General features: G+C 41.5%; 1 protein-coding gene across 1 annotated transcript in view; it reads right to left on the bottom strand.

The window, feature by feature from the left end:
* Nucleotides 1-17455, bottom strand: part of Baiap2l1 (BAR/IMD domain containing adaptor protein 2 like 1) — a 98201-nt gene extending 80746 nt beyond the window's left edge. The window contains exon 1 of the mRNA XM_075973424.1: nt 17140-17455. Coding sequence (XP_075829539.1) covers nt 17140-17190 — 51 coding nt within the window. The 5' untranslated portion in view covers nt 17191-17455. The remainder of the gene's footprint in view (nt 1-17139) is intronic.
* Nucleotides 17456-17690: the final 235 nt, after the last annotated feature.

Below are 17690 nucleotides of genomic sequence, written 5' to 3'. Positions count from 1 at the left end.
TTAAACATTAGAGTTTAATATTTGTGTCAGGGAAGAATTATTCTAAGCCTTTCTTTATAATTCATGTACAGGTGATTATATCAATAACTGGAGAACATGTATACTTAAATTTCATTCTACTAACTCTGTAAAGTCCTCCCATTGAGATATTTAAAACAACACTAAAAACTAGACATTTATACAACCTTTATTAGAAGCCCACATCAAGTGTGGTCCTATGCTAGCTCCATTCATATATAAGATGAATGAAGAGAATTTCAGTTGATGGCCAAATAGAAAAATGGGTATAAAAAATACCAAGGCAATCCAGATAGGAGATGGAAAAGGGTAAAAAAGTAAATACTGGGCTGGAAAGATAAACTTATTACTTGCAGTGCAAGAAAGAAGACCTGAGTTTGAACCCCCAAGAACTAACATGAAAGCTGGCTGTGCAGTGCGGTGTCTGCAATCCCAATGCACTCCTATGGGGAGACAGAAGGTAAAGATAGGACAATCCCTTGAAGCTTCCAGGACAGATAGCTTGGCCTACACAGTAGCAAACAACAGAAACCTGTCCCAAACAAGGTCAGGACAGACATGGGAGGCTGACCTCTGATCTCCATGTGTGTGTCGTGATAGACACACAACTGCACTCATTCCCATGCATTCATGCTCACACATACCCATGCGATGCAAACACACACACACTGTATACATACAAATATTTTAAATGTTACTTGCATATCACTTGAAATAGATAATTTTATCACAGAAAAGTAATATATGGGGGCCAGTGAGATGGTTCCGCAGGGCTTGCCACTATGCCTAGTAACCTAAGTTTGATTCCTGGGACCCACAAACTAGAGAGAACCAACTCCAGAATATTGTCCTCTAACCTCTAAAAGTGTGTCATTGCATACACACATATCCCCAATTTTTTTGAAGGTAGGCATTAAAGAAATAATAATTGAGTAGTTCATGGGTTTAAAATAACTGTCTAGGAGTACAGTAGATTATTGGTTAAATAGTCTTATCTGCCTGCTTGCTGTTTTTAAAAGGTCATGTCCTGGTATAAAAAGTTGCAATTAGCTAGGTGTAGCTTTAATCCCAGCACTTGGAGGGCAAAGGCAGGAGGAATTCTATAAATTCCAGATTAGTCTGCCTACATAGTGAGTTCCAGGCCAGCCAGAGTGACAGACTAAGACTTAAAAAAAAAAAAAAGCAAACAATGGATTTTCAGGAAAGGATGGTTTATATGCTAGGCTGAATTTGTTTAGAAATCCCCCAAAGTACTTAACAGCAACAGGAACTTTATCAGATCAAAGTACACTCATTTCATACAAGTACTGTTCGTTGTTTTAAGTTCACCAGTTCCTTCCAAGTACAATTCTTACAGTAATGTATACAATAACTCTAATGAGTCCCCATGAAAGGGACTGATCATTCTAATGTGCATTAAAATTGCAACCCTTGTAATCGAGAGAAAAAAATTTTAGATAATCAAGTCACTTTTTTGTTGTTGTTGTTTTTCAAGTCAGGGTTTCTCTGTAGCTTTTTGGTTCCTGTCCTGGAACTAGCTCTTGTAGACCAGGCTGGCCTCAAACTCACAGAGATCCACCTGCTTCTGCCTCCCGAGGGCTGGGATTAAAGGCACATGCTACCACTGCCCGGCTGATAATCAAATAATTTTAAGACAGCTCACAATCTTTACTTATATTCTCAAATTGAAGGATGGGGGAATAAAAATCTATTTTAAATATATGCTTTTTAAGATTCATGTGTATGTATTGTGTTGAGTGTTGGTCTGTACTTGTGAATTTTGATCTCCTGGATCTGGAGTTACAGGTGGTTGTTAGCCACCAGTGTGGGTGCAGGGAGCTGAACTTGGGTCCTCTGCAAGCGCATTATGTACAGTCTTAACCACGGAGCCATCTCCACAGCCCAGAAAGTATATAATTTTTGTTTCTCATCTACTTCTTTCATATATCCACTGTCTTGAAAACTTCTTACAGACTGCCAAAACAAAAAAAAACAAAAAAAAACCTCTCTCAAGCATAATAATTTCCTTTTGCCCAATTCAGAAACAACAAAATCCAAAGAAATGAACAAATAAGCAAGGCCTCAGACTAGGTCTGGGGATCCTAGCTACTCAGGAGGCTGAAGCAAGAAGAACTTGAGTTCAAAGTCAGCCTGAGAAATTTAATGAGACCCTACCTCAAAAGAGAAAGTAAAAAGAGTACTGGAATGCAGCTCAAGTGGTAGAGCATATGGCTCAGTAGAAAACAGGCTAGCATGCAGGAAGCTGTGATGTTATCCCTAGTAAAACACAAAAAAGAAATAGAAAGTTAAGAAAAATAAAGACATGAACATAAAAAGGCGGCACCCTCCTGGGACAGGTCAAAGAAACAATCAATCGCTGGCACTCAAAGCTGAGGGCAAGAGCTGGAAGTGTGACGCGTTGGCAGTATTGTTCTGTCATTAGCTATGCAGACCCTGTTGCTTTATTCTCCACTGTGGTTTCTGGTGGTGACCACAGCACCTGGGCACAGCTGTGGTAATTCAGGAAATAGCTGATGCTTGGATGCTTGTGGTAAGCTTGGTAGAAAAACAGGTGCTTGAAACAAGGCAGTTGTTATTATTGCCACTTTCTCAGTCCCCTTGGTTAAGGACCAAGTAACAATTTAGGTCACCAGAATGTTGTAGTGATGTTTCATTTGTACTTTAATAAATAAAGCTTGCCTGAAGATCAGAGAGTAAAACAGCTGTACTAATCAGCCTTACAGACCAGGTAGTGGTGACACACACCTTTAATCTCAGTAGCCACACTAATTTTCCATAAAATCAAGGCAATAGTGGTACATACCTTTAATCCCAGTACTAGAGAGGAATATAAAATGGGAGGAGACAGCTCTCGCTCACAGTCTCATTCTGAGATTCCTGGAGGCAGAATCGCCATATCGGACTGAGGTAACGGTAAAAGCCAGTAGCTGGCTATTTTGTTTTTCTGGCCTTCAGGTTGAACCTCAGTTTCTGTCTCTGGGTTTTCAACTGTGCTACAGAATGTGATCAGTACCAATCCTCAGTATTTATCCTGAAGACTGTACATACAGATATCTCTGAGTTCTTACCCTATCTTAGAACAGTGAAGGATTAAAATGATTGCTGAAGGAGGCAGAAATCTTTAATAAATAAATAAATAATGATTGCTGAAGGAGTATATAGCTAACTAACGTAGGGAAAGAAAATGTGTGCTGATAATTTCAGCACTGATCTTTTATCAAATATTTATCTAGCTCAATCCATGCATCACTCACCCCTCTAGATACTGAGAATAGCAGTAAAAAAGGTAGAAAATCAATGCTTGCATGACGATTGCAGTCTAGTTAACACACACTACTCCTACAGCTAACATTAACTGAACACCTACCATGTGCCTGACTTTATTTTACTATCACATTTGAACCTAGGAGTAACCTCATAAGTAGACACTATTTTTAAAATTGTTTTAAAATTATGTATATGTGTGCACCTGTGAGTGCAGGTGCCCGGTGGAGTCCAGAAGCCATCAGTTGTCCTGGAACTGGAGTTTTTTTTTAAAAAAACATTTATTTATTATGTATACAGTGTTCTGTCTGTCTGTATGCTTGCTGGCCAGAAGAGAGCACCAGATCTCATTACAGATGGCTGTGACCCACCATGTGGTTGCTGGGAATTGAATTCAGGACCTCTGGAAGAGCAGTCAGCGCTCTCAACCTCTGAGCCATCTCTCCAGCCCTGGAACTGGAGTTATAAGGGGTTGTGAGTCACCTGACATGGGTGCTGAGAATTGAAGTTGGGTTCTCTATAAGAGCAGTATGTGCTATTAACCACTGGTTTATCTCTCCAGCCCTGAAGCACATTGTTGTCTTTATTTTTAGGAGAGAAAACAGAAGCATTAGGCAAACAGAGGAAGATGGCATTACTAAGTATCAGATGAGTCAAATGTGGGATAACATAATAGATGCACTGGTTAACTGAAGAAATCTTCTCAATGGGCACAACATTTTGATGGATCTTTAGTAAGAACCAGGTTTTAGTTATTAACCAAAAAACCAACACAAATACAAAAGGACCTTCTACACCAGTGACACACTCCTTTAATCCCATTACTTGGGAGGCAGAGGCAGGGGGATCTTTGAGTTTGAGGCCAGCTGGTCTACAAAGGCGAGTTCCAGGACAGCCAAGGCTCTTACACAGAGAAACTTGTCTTGAAAACAAAACCAAACAAAACACCAAGAAAAGGAAGAAAAAAAAATCAGGTTTTATACGTTTAAAATATTTTGCACACTTAGAGATGCAATGTACTAACAAACATGGTTGATATCCTGTACCTTAAGCTACTCCAACTAATGACACTCATGCTAACAAATAAATTAAAATTCATTTGTTCATGGTATATGTTCATATGTGTGTGTGGTGTATGAACACCTGTGTGTAAATGGTTTGTATGCCTGTGCACACATGGAGGCCAGGAGGATGGGGTATTCTGCTCTTTTACTGTCTTCTTTTCTGGAGACAAGTAGTAGAGCTAGCTAGGCTAGTGGCCAGTGGTTCCTGCCATGCTCCTGTCTTCACCCTGCACAGTGCTGCTGTTGCAGGCAAACATGTGGCCATTCCTAGGTTTTTCTATGGCACCAGATCAGAACTCAATTTCTCATGCTTTCACAAGCTTTCTTGCCCACTGAGTCATTTTCCTGGACCCTATCTATTTAGATCCAGGACTTCACTCAAGCTAGGAAAATGAGCCCTATACTAGGAGCCATACCTCCAGCCCAACCACTAAAATTTCATTAAAATAATCATAACACAACATAAGTAGAAGGAATTATCATTTTCCTGGGGTTTTTTTTTTTTTGAGGATTTTTTTCAGTCGGAAATAAACTGTCTATCACCTGCAGTCCCAGGAACCAGACTCTGACAAGCATCTGAAAGTGACAGGAATGTTGCCTGTACTTTCTTAGTAAGTCACAGGGCCAGCTCTGCACTTCAGAGGAGTGGCTGTGACACCTCATCTGTCCTAACCTATACACCTATCATCCCTGTGTCTGTCCTGAGCAGTGTGCTCTAATCTGATGAACTTCCCATACTTTTCACAGGTTATCACTAGTTTTGAACCTGTCCTGTACACAGCTGAACCTAGAAAAAGATCAACTATTGGCAACGGGAAAAACTTTAAAAACAATCTTAAGAATTGTACTTTGAATGTTTTCAATTTAATTTCTGTTGCAATTGTAGTTTCAGATTAGTAAGCATCTCAAATATCCCTATATGTAAAATTTAAGAGAAAAAATAAAAGACTTTAAGATTTTAAAGTTTAAAGGTTAACTTTCAAAACAGGTAGCAAGCAACAAGTTTTACCTCAGTTACAATATATTTAATTGAAATGGAATCTATATATCTATTTCTGCTTATTTTTGGTGAAACATAAAAGTAACCATTTCAGGGCCAAAGAGATGGTTCAGTGGGTAAAGGCACTTGTTTTCTAACCTGCTAACCAACCCTAACTCAAGCTAAGTTTGATCTCTGGAACTCACATAGTGGAAGAACTAATTCCCAGTTGTCCTCTGACCTTACTGGGTGTGCTGTCTCACACACACACACACACACACACACACACACACACACACACACACACACACACACACACACAATCTTAAAAAGTAAATTTTGCTAAATTTTGTAAATACTCAAGAAGGTAAGAGTGTAGAAAGGGCAAGTTTGTTTCCTGCTGCCTTCCACTTAACTTTTTTGTTACTTTAGAGATCTTATTTTTAATTTGTGTGTGTGTGTGTATTCGCACATGTGTACACCTGAGTGCAGTGAGTGTGCAGACCAGAAGAGGGTGTTGGTTCACCAGAAACTGGAATTATAGGCAGCTGAGTCCTGGGTGCTAGGACCTAAACTAGAGTCCCCTAGTAACTTTCTTACATTTTATCGTAATGGCTGGACATAGTGAAGGGATTGTTACTACTTTAGGACTTTCATCTCCAAGATGGCAAATAAATAAAGCAGTTGAAACAACAAACTGGAGGGCATCTCAACCCCCTGCTGTTACAAGGCCAAATGTGCACATTCTTCAGCCTGTAAACAACCATTTAGATCTCGAAGGTTTGCTCATCTCTTTTACTCTCTGTTTTGGGAGCATACCAGCAACATAACCTCAGCCCCACCCCACCGCCAGAAAGGGAGAGAAAACTGAAACATTTTATCTCATTTACACTTGTTTCACCTTTATCAACAAAGATTTGAGGTAACTGTTAAAGTCAGTGACTAACCAGAAAGAGAATCAAAGCAGAGAAACAGAAAAGACTAAATTAGGACTGATGAAAACAAGAACAGAAGCATAGAGGTTTGATTGTTCACAATGCCATATGATTACTCTGTAAATACCATACATTCCAAATTACACTAATTGTGGTAGAAATGAAATCTCAGGTGTTCTAGACAATGTCTATATTTGATATATCGTTGATAGGTATGTTTTTCTACTACAAACACAAAAAATCTCTCTCTGTCTCTCTCTGGATTAAAAGGGAAGTGGTTTTAAAACATCTCTGTAACTGACTAGAGTTCAGGGTAAGGTGTACTCACACAACGCATATTACAACATTATATGGTGCATATTTGCTTTAAAATGCAGCAACCTTTGGACCTACAGCTCCCTTCTGGGAATTTAACTTTTGGATCAACCTAGATTGGGGTAAAGCTTTAAATGCAGTCATGCCCACTGCAGTGTCTTAATAGCAAACTACTGGCAATGATCTATATCTAACAGCAGGGCTAGATCAATAAATCATGAAGAATTTCAGAATACTGTAGAGTCATCAAAATGATGACTTTGGACTCACCAAGATAGGATAGATATGGAGTATTTTCTCTCAATTTGTCAAATGCAAATGGATGAGACATTGTTAATGTATTTATTGCCTGTATATATTGCAAAAAAGTTATTGTACTTATTATATATAGTTTTTCTTATATTAGTTATAGCCTTTTTTATTTTAGACAAAAAAGGAGAAATACAGTTGTGGTATATTATTTGTGTTTTAATAAATAAAGGTTGCCTGAAGATCAGAGGGCAAAGCAGCCATATCAGTCAGCCGCACAGGCCAGGGAGTAGTGGCACACACCTTCAATCTCAGGATTTGGGAACCGAGGAGGAAGCGGGTGGATCTCTGTTAGTTCAAGGCCACCCTGGGCTACGCAACACTGAATCTGTCTAAAAGAGAAACAGAGCTCACACAAAGGTGGTCCCAGCACTTGGGATCACACACCTTTAATCCCAGAACTAGGGAGGTGGAGACAGGAGCAATATGGCTGAGTAGAGGAGGCTGGAAAGAAACAGGAACTTGGTGGAGTGTAGGGTTTGAGGTTGGTGGAGAGCATTGCTGGGTCTTCCCTTTGTTTGTCTGAGCCTTGGTAGAGGTAAGATCTCTCTAGTGCTTGGCAGCTTTGCTTAAGTCCCAATATCTGTCTCTGGGTTTTTATTATTTATGCTACACTGACATGGAAATATGTACTGGAAAGAGTTGACTACAACAGCTAGTATTATCTATGCATTATGAGATTCTGGATGACTTATTTTTAGAATTTTCATAGAAACTTTGAAAATAGTCTGTTAAGAAGAGAAAAATAGTTTTAAAATTCTCTTAACTCGACAAACACATAAAACATTGTGGGAGATGCAGAAAGGTGTACTTTCCAGGACTTGCTTTCAAGTACATACAATTACAATACAATCAGGATAAAGACTCCAATTAAAACATTCTGGCCAGGTGTGGTGAGGCACAGGCCTTTAATCTGTGAGCCAAAGGCCAGCCAGGCTGCATAGTGAATTCTAGGCCAGTCTAGAATTTACATAGTGAGACTCTGTCTCAAAAACAAACGAACAAAGAACAAAAAGCACAAAACAACCAAACAAAACATTTCCTGGACTACAGAGATGGCTTAGTGGATACAGTAACTATCAAGTAAGTATGAGGACCTGAGTTCAGATCTCTCAACACTATGTAAACAACAAGTGTGGCAGCCAAGTCTGTAAACCCAAGGACAAGTGTATCCAAAGAGCTCATTGGTCAGCCAGCCTAGCATGATCAGTGAGCTCCAGGTTTTGTGAGAAGCCCTGTCTGAAAAAATACAGTGAAATGTAACTGAAGATGACACCTGATGTTGACATCTGGCCTCCAAATACATGCATACACATATGTATACATCCACACAATATATATACACATGCTCTTCCTACACACATATAGAGAGAGGGGGAGAGAGAGAATGAATCAGACAGAGACACAAAACATTTCCTTTAGTAGATACCAGCACTGAAATTTCTTGATTACACTGTAACTCACTGCAACTACCTTTAAAAACTAGTTTACAGTACCCATATCAATAAAATTTGTACATTTCTAAGAAAAGTTATATAGAAAGGTACTTTCATTAACACTCAATGAGTAAGAAAATCCAATTGACTGAAACTCTAGATTCTATTCCAGTGTATTTAAATAGAACTCATCTAAGTCTTGGGCATCTCTTCCATAATAAAACTTAATATATCCAGCTATGACAGTGTAGTCTCTAATAGAGTTAATGTTTTACTATAGTGAAAACTGTTAGCAATAGAACCTGAGACCCAAAATCACAATAGGTCCTGACTCTGTCTCTGACAGTATCTCCTACCAGATCTATATAAGATCCTGCACAGAAACAGATCATCAGCAGACCTGGGGCAAACATTTTAAATGTCAAATTTTCATTTACACATACCAATCAGAGAACAAAAATGAAGAAAGACCAACAACAATATCGATTTTGGGCAAGGTTACATACAGAGCTACTGGAACTCTCAGGCTGAGTACAGGGAAGTTGGGGGAGTCAACCAGTACAACCACTGTGGAAAACCACTCAGTACTTTCTACTAAATTTCAAGATCTAAATGCTTCACACTTAGTCGAGTTACTCCTGTGTAAATACCCAAGAAATACAAGGGTGTATGCCTATCAGACATGTACCCGAGTGTTATAAAGCATCATTTGTGACATCCTGAAGAAGTCTGAAAACAACCCAAAAATGCCTGTGATATATTCTGATGGTAAAATATCAATCAGCAACAAGAATGCGCAATGACAATTAACGTTCCAACATGGATGAATCTGATAACCATAATGAATAAAAGATAAAACAGCAAATACCATTAGAGGTTAGAAGAGTGACTTCCCATGCTGTATAGTGACCAGAAGATAACACAAGGGCAGTTCAGTGGGGCTTGTCTTGATCTGGGTACTGGTTACATAGTGTTTACTTTGTGACTATCTGTGTCACAGGTAAGTTAAGTCAATGTTAGTGCAGTTTTATAATAGTTTTGACTTTGTAACTGTAGAATAAACATCCACATGGAATGCTGAAGAAAAAGAAACCTCTCAATTAATTCTATGCACACTAGGTTTCCTTTGCAAGTCAATGCAAGGCCAGACATAATGTTAAGTACTGAAAAATGTCACAAATATAAACTAAAAAGCTACCTGAAACTCACAGAGGATGCCATTGTTCTACGTTGGCCCAACTTCTCTCACATAATAAAGGATACTGCACAGCCATGTTACCATAGTTGTAAAACTCCTTAGAAACAAAAACATGTTTTGCTAGCAAAAGGCAAACTATTGTTTGTTCCCTTTATTTTTATTTTACCAAACAAAAAGCTAAATTACTGGGCTGTTCCCATTCATATTCAAAACCTAGCAACTCTTCCTATTGTTCCCTTGCACAGGGTTCTCAGATCCCCATTTTAGTCACTGGATAGCTAAGAGCAAGTTGTCCAGACTTCTGCAAATCTCAATTTATCTTTAGGATACCTGAAGGAAGAAGAGATGCCAAATAGAGTACAGAGCAACAGAAATAAGTACACTTCAGAGGGCAGTTTTCTTTTTTCTTTCTTTTTTTTTTTTTGACTTTTTAAAAAAAGCTACTGATTTTTAAAATAGATTTATTTTTATTTGTGTGTGTTTGTGTGCACACAACACGTATATGCAGGTGCCCAAAGAGGCCAAAAGAGGATATGGGATACCTGGAGCTGGAGTTGCAAAGAGTTGTGAGCCATCCAACTTGGGTGCTGGGATCCAAACTCCGGTCCTCTGGAGGAACATTATGTACTCTTAATTAACTGCTGAGCCATCCATCTCTCCAGCACTTGTTTTTTACTTTTCTGAGACAGTGTTTTACTCTGTAGCCAAGGCTGTTCTTAACTCACAGCTATTCTCCTGCCTCAGCTTCCCCAGTACTGTGATTAAAGGAGTAAGCCAGTATGCTCAGTTAGACAGGGTTCTTATAAAGCTTTATATACTAGACTTGTCTACCCACTCTGGCAACCAAGCAGACCCCTTATATAACCCCCATTAAACTCAAGCTGTGAAGATAAACAAGGAAACAACATGCCCAAATGGTTTGCTCTACACAGTAAGAGAACAAATGTATCTCCATTTCTTAAATGTTTGTTCAAAACATGTCTATGAAGATGAATTTCCAGAAAAGAGAAAATTTCAGTGACATTTTAGATGACCAAATTATGAAAATGTATTTGGTGTGTACACTTGTTAGTCACCAGACACAATCACTATTCAGAGGCAATGGGATGACTAAAGCTCCAGGTCTGTTTCTCAACTTAAAAATGGTTGGTGCTGAAGATGGCTCAGCAGTTAAGAGTACTCACTGCTCTTGAAGAGGATGGGACTCAACTCCCAGCACCCTCAAGGTAACTCAAAACTGCCTGTAATTCCAGTTCCAGAGGATGTGATGCCTTCTTCTAGGCCCTACAGATACCAGGTATGCATGTGGTGTACACACATACATTCAGGTAAACACTCATATACATAAAATAAAAAGTTCAAGAAAAAAATTGTTTCTTTTTCTAAACTTTTTTTATTTATTGTGTCTTTCACATCATGCATCTCGATTCCATTCATTTCCCGTCCCTTTGTATCATCCCTCTGCCCTTGTAACCTCCCCTCCAAAAAAATTAAATTAAAAAGAAAAAAAAGGAAAAAAATCTCATCATAGAAGTTGTAGTGGGGGAGTGGGGGGAGGGCAGGGAAGTGGGAGGAGGGGAGAAGGTGGAAATTTTCAATAAAAAAAGAATGTTTGAGAAAATCAGTTTTCGATAATAAATATATTCTTGCCAAAAAAAAAAAAAAGAAGCTAGACCTCTGGTTTCTGCTACACTATCAATGCTGGGTCCTTACTGGGACTCTCTTGGATATTCTGTTGTTGTCCTGTGTCGTGAAGATCCTGCAGCGCTGGGTCTGCAGGATCAGCCCCTTCGTGTGCTCCAGTAGATCATAGTTGGGGTAAATGTTGGGATGGGCCAACTCATAACCCTGCTTATGGGCCTGGGTAGTTGCAGGGTTGGTCAGCCCTGTCTTCACCACCAAGATGAGCTCTCCACCATTGCCCTTGCTAGTTCACCCCTTGCAGAAATGAGTAAGGGCCAAGGCCCATTTTGGCTTTCACATTCTCAAGGTGGGCTCTCCCACACTTACACCATCGAACACAGCTCTACTATGCTGCTCAGGTGAGGTGTAGCGGCCACTCTCCCAAGTGCTGCAGTTGGTAAGGGGGAGGGTTAGTTCCCTCGCCCACCACAGGTGGCAGGGGCAAAAGGGGGGGGGAGCATCTTTCCCTCATCCTTACCACCACAGGGCAGACAAGAAGGGTGTGGCCAGCTATCTCACTCTCATACCCTCAGGGCCAGCTCATCCATGCCTCTGCCAACAGGGTCAGTTCCCTCCTCTGTCGCAGTGGTGAGGGTGGGGAGTAAAGGAGGGCATCTCTCCCCCACCCACACCTTGACATGACAGATGAGTAGTGGGGACAGCTCTCCCATGCTCATAGCTTTCCCAGGAGAGGTACAGGCCTGCACTCTCCCAAGCGCGGCAAGATGGTGGGGAGGGGGCAGGGCCATCTCTCCCACTCTTATGACTTCAGGACCAGCTCTCCTACCTGCCTCAGGAGTTGAGGGGCAGGAGGACATCTCTCCCCAGCCCATGCTGCCATATGGGGGGAAGAACCAGACCTCCCACACTCATATTCTCGGGGCCAGCTCACCTGTGCCCCCATCAACAGGGTCAGTTCCCCTGTCCTGAGTAAAGCTGGTAAACAGGGGAGGGTCAGCTCCCTCAAAAGCTGAAGGTGGTAGACAAGGGAAGCAGTACCAGCTATATCCCTCTCAGGCCCTCAGGGCTGGCTTACCAGTGCCCCTATCTACGGGGTCAACTCTACTGTGCTGCCCAAGTGAGGAACAGGGCCCATCCTCCTGAGTGCTGTAGCTCGTGAGGGTTTGGGTTAAATAAAATCTTTAAAAAAATGGTAACACAACATCCACATCTACCTTTAGATAGTATTATAATGATACAAAGCACTTCATGCAAATGTCACGGGAGGGAGCAGAGATCTGAATAAAGGATTAAACACTTAAATTGATTGACTGTGCACTGGTTCAACAAATACACCTTCAAACCAGGAACTGTTCTAGGTGCTTGAAATACAACAAAACAGAGTTATTTACCATGTGCAGCTCACATTCCCGTTGGGGAGGAAAGACAGATGAACAAACATAATGAATAAACACATCACATGCTATATTCTACAGTTGTAAATTTTATGGGCAGAAAGGTAAAGTAGCTTAAGGTGGGGTTGGGAGATAGACTGGTTATTTTAAGAGAATTAAACAGGCCTTCTTGAAAAGCTGAAATTTACTGACTGGTTTATGTGAACATTTTATTGTATCTTTCCCCTTGAGATAGGGAGGGTCTTACTGTGCAGCCTTGGCTAGCCTGAACTCACTTTCCAGACCAAGCTGGCCTTGAACTCACAGAGATCCACCTGCCTCTCTCTTTCTCCCAAGTGCTGGGACTAGAGGTATGTGCCACCATGCCTGGCATAATTATTTTGAAAACTAAATGTGGGGGTTGGGAAATGACTTGGTAGGTAACGTGTTTTTGCATAAGTATAAGAACTTTAGTTTACTGTGAGGCAGGTGGATCTCTGTGAGAGCGACTGCCAGGCCAGGCCAGGCCAGGCCAGGCCCCAAAGCGACACTGAGAAACTCTGTCTCGAAACAAAACAAAACAAAACAAACAAACAAAAAAGAACTTTAGTTTAAATTCCCTAGCAACCACATAAAAAGTCAAAGGAGGCAGTATGCACCTGAAATCCCAGTACTGGTGAAAAAGAATCAGGAGGATGTCTGGGGCTCATTAGCCAGCCAATCTAGCCAATATGGTGAACCTCCAAGCTCACTGAGAGATCATGTCTCAAAAACAAGGTGGAAAGTGATGGAAGAAGATGCTTGCTGTAGACCTCTGTTCTCCACTGCTCACACACACGCATACACACATACCACTCTAAATTATTCCTTGGCACTATAAATAATTTTGCGAAGACTTGAAAAGGATTACAATCTAAGAACTTTTGAAATTACAGTTGGTGCTAAATGTTCTTTTAAAAATGTACTGTATATTTGATTTTGTTTGTTCTAAAGACTTATGACTTATTTCTTATTATGTTAAGTTGTATGAATATGTGCACACGTGAGCGTAGGTGCCTTGATGACCAGAGGCATCAGATCTCCTGAATTAGAGATACAGGCAGTTATGAGTCATCCTCCATGGGTGTTAGGAACCAAATTCAAGTCCTCTGGAAGAGCAGTAAATGCTGAGCCATATCTCCAGCTTTTGTATGTATGCACACACACACACACACACACACACACACACACACACACACACACACACTTCCCCTGAGCTATATACACCGCACCTTAGTTCTTTAATAGAATGAATCTTATTATGTTAGTGGCAATAGATAAAGATTTTGTCTACATTCCTTTCTCTCTTTCCTTTGTGAGTGTCATTTCCTGCCCTCACTCACTAGAAGATTTGTATAGAGCTGGGAGTGTGATGGTGCACACTTTTGATCCCAGCAGAAACAGGAGGATCTCTGTGAATTCAAGGCCAGCCTGGTTTACAAATTGAGTTCCAGGATGGCCAGGATTGTTAGCACAGAAAAACCCTATTTCGAAAAAAACAAAACAAAAACAAAAAACCAAAAAATTTCCAACTGCTAGGCAGGCTGTGGTTCCTCTTAAGCTAAGTTTTTTGAACTTTACTTCATCCTCATCCATTAAAGCATGAATTCATCAGGAAACTGCAAAATCACAAGAAAGTTTTGAGAGCAATTATGGGCACACTATATACTAAGCATGGGAAAAGGACTGGGATCTTTGGCTAAACTCAAACTATCAACAGTATTTCATATTTCAGGCCTCATTATCATGCTATTTGTTTATGAGGCAGTAAAACACACATCCTTCTGGGAGTTAGCACAACTATCCAGTAATCATTTGTCTAAGTACTGTTTTTAAAAAAACTAAGCCAATGTATAAATATGTATTTAAGGATATCTGATACTGTATAGAGGAGAACACTACTTTACCATCCTCCCATTGCTCCAAAGAATTTATTCCTTTATTTAAGAGATATTTGAGTATACATTTAAAAAAAAACATACACACAACTAAAACCCAGACAGGCAAGACATTAAATCTCATTTGCAGGTGGCCTTTGTAATCGCACCTGGATAGGTTGTGTTTCTATTAGTAAAATACTGTAGATTGCTAGGTTACACAGAGGGAAATCTGCTTTTTAAAGAACATTCACCAACATTGCCAGTAGAATTTTGACAATATTGCACTTAAATTGTTTTAGCTTTGATTATGATAAAAGGCTTTTCTGGCATCTAGTCACCCCAGGAAATGTAAAATCTAACTTTCTGTCTAGTACTGTGATTTTTAAGGAAAAGCTGGTTAAAATCAATTGACATTTAGCAAGCTTGAGACATGTTTTCAACACCTGGGAACGGAAAGCAATAAAGCACGGGTCTCTGATCTTCAATCTACTATAACCTTTCAAAAACCATGAGCCAATGTGGCCGTACGCACTTTCAATCCCAGCACTGGGGAGGCTGAGGCCAGCCTGGGGTACATAGTGAGGCTGGCCTAGACTACATAAACGAAAGTGGCTCAAAGAAGAGGAAAAAACAAAAACAAAAAAACCTAGCCCTTTAATCCTAGCAATTGGGAGGAGGCAGAGAAAGGAGGCTCTGAATCTGAGACCAACCTGGTCTACATATCAAATTCCAGGCCAGTTAGGCCTACATAGCGAGACCCTGGCTCTAAATAAATTAGAACAACAAAATAGCGTAAGAAAAATTTACTATGTCTTATGTTTACAAATATGGATAACTAAAACAAAGAAATCAACAATTTCCCTCTTGCTCCAGTTCTGTGGCTAAAAAGACTTGCCAAGGTGGTTAATATTTGCAGCACTGTAATTTGCTTGGGCACACCCCAACAAAGATTTCTCAGTTAGAAGTGAGGAAAAAGCAGTAGAGAGTCTGATTGCTTGACTCAAGTTGACATTTTCTTTCCAGACCAGCAAGATAAACAATCGGTGTGTTTGAGAAACTTTAGGGCTTTCTACCCAAAGCAGATACTCAGATCCCACAAATAAACAATCACCTACATCCCCTCAGTTACACTCTTTCCTTAACTCTCATCTGAGGAACTTGTCTCTCCCCAGGCTAAAGAGTTAGACTGGTTTACTTACATACTCAATCAGCACTGTATGCCTCCAGTCCTTTAGATCATCTAAGTATGAACAATCTCAACCCAAATATAAGGTTTTAAACTAACATCCAAATTTCTGTTTTTTTTCTAAAAGTTGCCATTTGTTAAGGAAACACACCAATAGGAACAAGTTTTGCTTACAGTTGCGGACCTCCAAAATAATAATATTATCTACCTAGAAAGTATAATCCATGTTAAGTGTTAAAATACACAGATGAAGAGAGTTGATAAATTTTGAACTTCAATGGATTTTGAAAATATTTTCATGCTGCTTTAAAATGATTTTTCCAACAAGACAATAAATTCTGACTTCAGGAACTCACTCAGACCTTGCAAATCTAAATTCCATTTTAGAGATTAAAAAAAAAATTACAGAAATGACCAAAGAGTAGGCTTTAACCATGACTACAAGTAAATTTAGAGAACTTTAAATCTCTAGGGTTCAATGGGCCTAAGTGGAATTAAAACAAAAGTTGTTTTGTATTCTATTAATAGCATATGATTAAACGCGTATCTTATTTCAAATGGAATTCATTTATAAGTACTTAAACTTACTAAACTGGCCACTAATCCCATGTCTGTTTCTGGAAAAATTCTCTCACATAACATGCAAGTTAAACGACCAATCACCATGCGTTCTGCTAGCTTAGGTCAATTCTTATTAAAATCTCAGTGCTCTCTGACTCCAACAACCTCCCCAGAACATGGACGTAGGAAAAGCCAAACGCGAGCGAACAAGATCCTAACATCGCATACACGCATAAAACTGCCAAAACAGTAACAACAACAAAAATGCCAAATTAAACTTAAAAGCTACGGTATGAAAGAGTCCAAGAGGGGGGGAGGCATTTCAAGAGCAGTTTCGCTGGCAGCCTAGAAAATTCCGAGTTGAGGGAGCCAGGCTCACCTGGCGATTGATTCCTAATTACGGAGGAGTTTCTCCCTTACATTCTTGAGCGCTTTCTTTTCCTCAAAGAAACTCGAGCCTGTCTTTTTTTTTTTTCCTCTCTCTCTCCTCTTTTGGATCTGGGAAGGGTTTAGTCCCAGCGGTCAGACCAGCACCGTCACTGATCACAAAGAAAAGTTGGGGGGTGGGGCAAGGATCCCGAGGACCCCACAGATTGTCGTCCACGTCTCCAACCCCCTTCTCCCCACCACGGGAAATGTGCGGGTCCCCCGGGCGTCTCCGAGAGCCCAGGGTGGGAGGAGAGACCTTTCCCATGTAAAGTCCCCACTTTATCTCAAAAGTGAGAAAGAATCTCGACTCAGCCCCGCTGGCGACAAGGGTCAGCTGCTTGGCGGGGCGCACTTTCCTGGCCTCGGACCCTGGAGTCCCCAAGTGTCTGGGCCTCCCAGCCTCCGCCCTCAGCCTCGAACCCCGATTCCACGGGGTCCCAGACCTCCCTCCACCGCTCTCGAGCTCCTCCTCAGAGTCCCACGCTTACCCGGTACGTGTTCTCCGTGAGCCGGTTCACCTCCTCCGGCCCCCGAGACATGGCTGCAGCCTCCGGGAGGGCGAGCGCGGGAGGACGCGGCGGGGCCTCGTGGCCGCCGGACTCCGGGCGGCGGGAGCGCCTAGGACTTGCGACTCGAGCGGCCCTCGAGAGTCGGCAGCCGCCACAGCCGCCAGCCGGAGAGAGCCAACGCGCGTCTCCGCTGCCAATATGTCAAAACTTTGCAGCGCTTCGAGCCGCGAAGAGCGGGGAGGTAAACGTAGCCTGACGCGGCTGGGACCAGCGAAGGGACGGGCAAGCCCCACCTGAGGCGGGCGGGGTGGGAGGGGTTGGGCGGCTAGGGGGCAGGGCAGCCCCACCTGAGGTGGGCGGGGTCTCGGCCTGGTAGGCCGGAGTGGGCGGGGCGGCCTCGCTTAAGGCTGCCGCGGGGACCGGGAAGAGACTTGTGGAGCTCGGTGGGCGTGGCCTGGAGGCTTGCAGTGCGGAGCTGGAGCCCGGCCCGCCTTCGGGGCTGATTGGCCTCCGCAGGGGCGGTGGGGAGG

The sequence above is a fragment of the Microtus pennsylvanicus genome, chromosome 1 (assembly GCF_037038515.1).
Source record: "Microtus pennsylvanicus isolate mMicPen1 chromosome 1, mMicPen1.hap1, whole genome shotgun sequence".
NCBI lineage: Eukaryota > Metazoa > Chordata > Mammalia > Rodentia > Cricetidae > Microtus > Microtus pennsylvanicus.
The sequence above is the reverse complement of the archived record's forward strand: the minus strand, read 5'-3'. Positions and strand labels throughout refer to the sequence as shown.